Below are 4,423 nucleotides of genomic sequence, written 5' to 3' on the forward strand. Positions count from 1 at the left end.
TTCCGGTTTCAGTAAGTCTGAGGGACAAAGTGTGTCTCCACTGCAGACTGTGATGGTGCAGTGTGGAGAGCAGAACCTGCTGGTCAGTGTACAGATAGATTTACTTGGAACCAGACACCTGATTAAAGTAGCTGATCTGACCCTGGGGTCAACTCTCAGAACCACACCGTCCTATTTGACATGCGCCCCCCCGCCCAGTTAATTAACAAAAGTATGAAGGGCTGAGTGTGTTTCTTTAAACACTGCTCTCTTGTCCAAGAATAATTCCACAGTTCTGAACCTGACTCTAACCAGATCATCTCTCCCAGATGACTGACAACCTGCTGATTTACACCACCCACCTGTACTATAGGCCGAGCCGTATTGGAGGAATCATTGTGAGAACCAGTGGCGCAGTTGTCCCCATTTTGTGTCATTATACCAGGTAAGGTGGTGATTAACAGGCTCTCCTTTCCTCCAATGGGGGTTGGGGGTTGTGGGGTTGTGAATTGGAAGTAAAGCTGGCCTTGCTCCTTCCCACAGTAAGAGGATAGTGAGCAGCAATGCGATCAAGCCCACCTGGGTCCCATTCTCCTCCACCAAGGGGGCAGAGGGACGTGTGTCATTCTCCCTGCGCCTGATGACCATGTCTGTTTTACTCATTCCTTTGAATCGATGGGGTTAGATGAAGGGTGGGAGGAGGCTTGTGTGCAGCATAAATACCAGTTAGCCGAATGGCCTGTTTCTGTGCGATTCACACTATGTAATTTTATGTATTTAACCCAAAGTGCACTCTCTGGTGTGTTCCAGCTGACTGGAGTGCAGAGCGTGCCTCCAATATCTACCACCTGAGTGACCTCATTCACATTGAGGCCTCTGTTCTGACCGTGAACCACATGCCACTGAGGCTGTACATTGACCGTTGTGTAGTTACACTGAGCCCAGACCAGGACTCCACCCCCAGCTACCACATCATTGACTTCAATGGGTAAGATCTTTAGCTGGGCTGCATGAGCCGATCCCATAAATGTCTGGCTGATAGGATCCATTCTTAATGATGCAGCTCTTTCTGACCCTCTTTCCAGTTGCCTGTTGTACAGCCGAGACGAAGACTCCTTTTCTTCCTTCGTGTCACCGTGAGATCACCAGGACAAGCTTCAGTTCAAGCTGGATGCATTCCACTTCTTTGAGGATGATAGGGACTTGGTAAGAGGAGACCAGATGTTGAGACAGTGAGCGTTTGACACTGAGTAACTCGTGCATGTGTCTCCTGCAGATCTTCATCACTTGCCACCTGAAAGTAGCTGCAGCAGATCAAAGGCCAGATTCAGTCAACAAAGCTTGTTCCTTCCAGAAGCCAGCCAACCGGTGAGCAAAATCTACCCAACAATGGTGATTTTTATTTTTGGCGTATGGATACATTCTGACCAATGGCTTGCTTCCTTGTTTAGATGGTCCTTGGTGACTGAATTGGACAGGTCCATGGTGGAAGGATCCAATGAGGTTTGTGCCTGTTGTGATGGGGGCAACTGCAGAGCCCTGAGATTGCGATCTGGAGGAAGACTTCACTCCAGGGGCAGGAGGGAGGTCCTATCTGAGCAGGGTATGTTGTGGTGGTATTGGGTTTTGGGACTATTGTTGGATGTTTGTTTGTAACTGGATGGAATTAATTGTTGCAGAGTCGGAGCCTGTTTGTGATGCCTCCCTCGGACCCCTGATCATTCTGGATACTGATCTGAAGGACCTGGTTCATTCGATGGGAAGTGAAGCTGTTGAGACTCGTGAGCAGATTCAGAGTCCTTCTCCAGTGAGTGTTGATTTTATGAAATCCCAATTCGTGTAGTGACTCCTGACTCCAATGGCTTCTCATTCTCTGCAGGTGAGGTGCTTCTGGTCGTGATGTTGGCAGCTGGAGCCCTGATCTCAGCCGTTCTGGTTTCCTCCTTCCTTTCAGAAAACGCAATTGAACCCCCTCTCATTTGGGCGCTTACACTATTTTTTGACAAATAATGGAATAAATTTGAAACATGACTTGTGTTTTACTCTCTTTGGTGTTCTGTTAAGTAAATTTATCTTGGTGGTTTGAACTTCAATTGTATAAATCAAGTTTTAAAAAATAAAAGTCAGCTCAAAAAAAAACATTTCAAAAGTGGGAACCCAGCTGAGCAATATGGCGACTCCGGTCCAGACACAGAACTCACCCCACCCCCACATCACCCGTGATCATGAGCAGGCTTGCCCCACCAAGGAGGGCAACACAGGCAGACCCAATGTTGAGTTCCAGCTGTGATTTCAACCATCCAACATTGATCTGCACATTGCTGTGACCAATTTGTCAACAAATAAAGTCCCAAAGGATTTTATGATGTTTTAGTTAAAAAATATTGCAGATGGGCAAAAGACTGTTTGACTGGATTAAGCAGAGAACCGGGATCAACTAAACTGCTAGGAACAATTGGTGAGGGAGTCGGGGCTCATGGAGGGAAAGAAAGAGTGAGGGGGATGGGTGCAGCGACCAGTGTTTTCTGTAGTGTCTCGCTAGCAGGAGCAGCAGCATTGGGAATTTTTTTTTTTAAATATAAACAGAAATACGTGGTGTTACATTATAGTGCAATTTAAGGAGGAGCCTCACAAGCAAAAGAGAGAAACCTTGATTTATACAATTGAAGTTCAAACTACAGCACAGATGGAGGTCGCTTAGCCCCCTGTACTGTCTTGTTGAATGATCTCTCAATAATCCCATATCCCTGCTTTCCCCAAAGCCTTGACATTTTATATCCAATTTCTTTTGGAAGTAACTATTGAATTGCTTCTGCTCTCTTTTTAGGCAGTGCATTCCAGATTATTATAATGACTCATTGCATATTCTTTGCTCTTGGCTTGTGCCAATTACCTTTTAAATCTGATGACAACCTCCTGCCAGTAGAAAGTGTTCTCCTCCTCCCCACCCCCTTTATCAAAAACCTCTATTAAATCTCCCCTTCAAAACCTTTGTGTGAAAACCTCCGCTCCTCCTGGAGTAAATATTGTGACCTTCCAAGTAGATGTAAGTAATGAGCTGCTGCTGCCATCTTTCTACAGAAAGTAGATGGGGTTACAGACACCTAGCACTGACAGTCGGGAAGTTGTATGAGCAGGTTATAGTCTCCCTCCTGTGCCAAGGGAATAGACCAAAGCAACTTCTCCTTAATTGGCCACTGCAGGTAGGTGTGTCTTGGCCTCCACGTGTATTGCAGCTCTACTGAATGTGATCCACACTTAAAATGCCTTGTTAGTTGTATTTTTTACTTTTTAAAAAAATTATGTAATATACTCCACTAACCGCCATAGTGTAACTAACCAACCCATTTGAGAAGTCAAACAGTGGTTTGGTAAAAGATCAATTTTTATTATTTTTGAATTCTGGCATCTTGTGCCTTCAGCTGGCTAGGGCCTGAAGTCTGAAATTCCTTTTCCAAATCCCCCATCACCTCTATTGGTTTATTAAAATAAACCAAGTCTTGACCAATTCTCCTTATCCAATCAGCTGTTCGACCTCAACAGATCACTGCAGGTTGCATCAGGTTGTAGGTCAGTTTAACCTGTTAAGATCGTGATCCAATCTCATTCTAAAAAAGTCTCCAATCTTTTTAGGGCCTTGCGCACAAAGGATTATAAAAGAGCCCTTGTACAGTTTAAACAACAACAACTGGCACTTATGTAGCCTTTAACATCGTAAAATATCCCAATGTGCTTCACTGGAGTGTTATCCAACACAATTTGAGACCAAGTCACATATGGAAATATTAGAACAGGTGACCAAAAGCTTGATCACTGAGGTAGGTCTCAAGGAGTGTCTTAAAGGAGGAGAGAGAGCAAAATACTTTGGATGCTGGAAATCTGAAATAAAAACAGAAAATGCTGGAAATAGTCAGCATGGCAGGCAGAATCTAAGAGAGAGCAACAGAGCTTATGGGCTGGATGTTCGGCTTTTTGTGTTTTCGCCCGGACGGGCGCAATTTGCGGCGGATTTAAAAATTTAACAGCGGCAGAGCGAGCAACTTTCACCAAATGAAAGTTCACGAGGAGTATTGGTGTTAACTCTGGCATTGCACCACACAATTTGTGCGCCAAGGCCGTGAGTTCTGCCGCTGAAAAAAATCTGCCATTCTACGCATGCACAAATTATTTTCTCTTTTTCTTCCCGTGCTTCTCCGGTTGTAAACGCTAATGCATAGTGTGGCCACATGCACGTGTAGTACAACCGGGGCTGAGTCAGCCATTTTACATTTAGATTTTTATGATGGAGGATGACGATTCCAGACAGCGTGCTCGGCAATTCAACCACGAGGCTAAAGAAACTCTAGTGGGGGCTGTGGAAAGAAGATGGCAGGAGTTGTATCATTAGGGGTGGATCTAGACCACTGCCATCAATTTTTAAGTGGATTTGGAGGGAAATCACTGA

At 44.9% G+C, this 4,423-nt stretch overlaps 1 protein-coding gene across 1 annotated transcript; it reads left to right on the forward strand.

Moving 5' to 3' along the window:
* Nucleotides 1-308: 308 nt before the first annotated feature.
* On the forward strand, nt 309-1,119 carry LOC139276953 (zona pellucida sperm-binding protein 3-like). The gene is made up of 4 exons (XM_070894951.1): nt 309-424; nt 523-626; nt 790-967; nt 1,065-1,119. Exons 1-4 carry the CDS (start codon nt 309-311, stop codon nt 1,117-1,119), a joined length of 453 nt encoding a protein of 150 aa, XP_070751052.1.
* Nucleotides 1,120-4,423: the final 3,304 nt, after the last annotated feature.

This window comes from Pristiophorus japonicus, chromosome 12 (genome assembly GCF_044704955.1).
Source record: "Pristiophorus japonicus isolate sPriJap1 chromosome 12, sPriJap1.hap1, whole genome shotgun sequence".
NCBI classification, from domain to species: domain Eukaryota; kingdom Metazoa; phylum Chordata; class Chondrichthyes; family Pristiophoridae; genus Pristiophorus; species Pristiophorus japonicus.

Bases quoted from the DNA above. Each gene is read 5' to 3' on its own strand.
- LOC139276953 (XM_070894951.1), top strand. From the start codon at position 309: ATGACTGACAACCTGCTGATTTACACCACCCACCTGTACTATAGGCCG. The intron at 425-522 runs GTAAGGTGGTGA...TCCTTCCCACAG, and splicing joins ATTTTGTGTCATTATACCAG to TAAGAGGATAGTGAGCAGCA. The intron at 968-1,064 runs GTAAGATCTTTA...CCCTCTTTCCAG, and splicing joins CACATCATTGACTTCAATGG to TTGCCTGTTGTACAGCCGAG.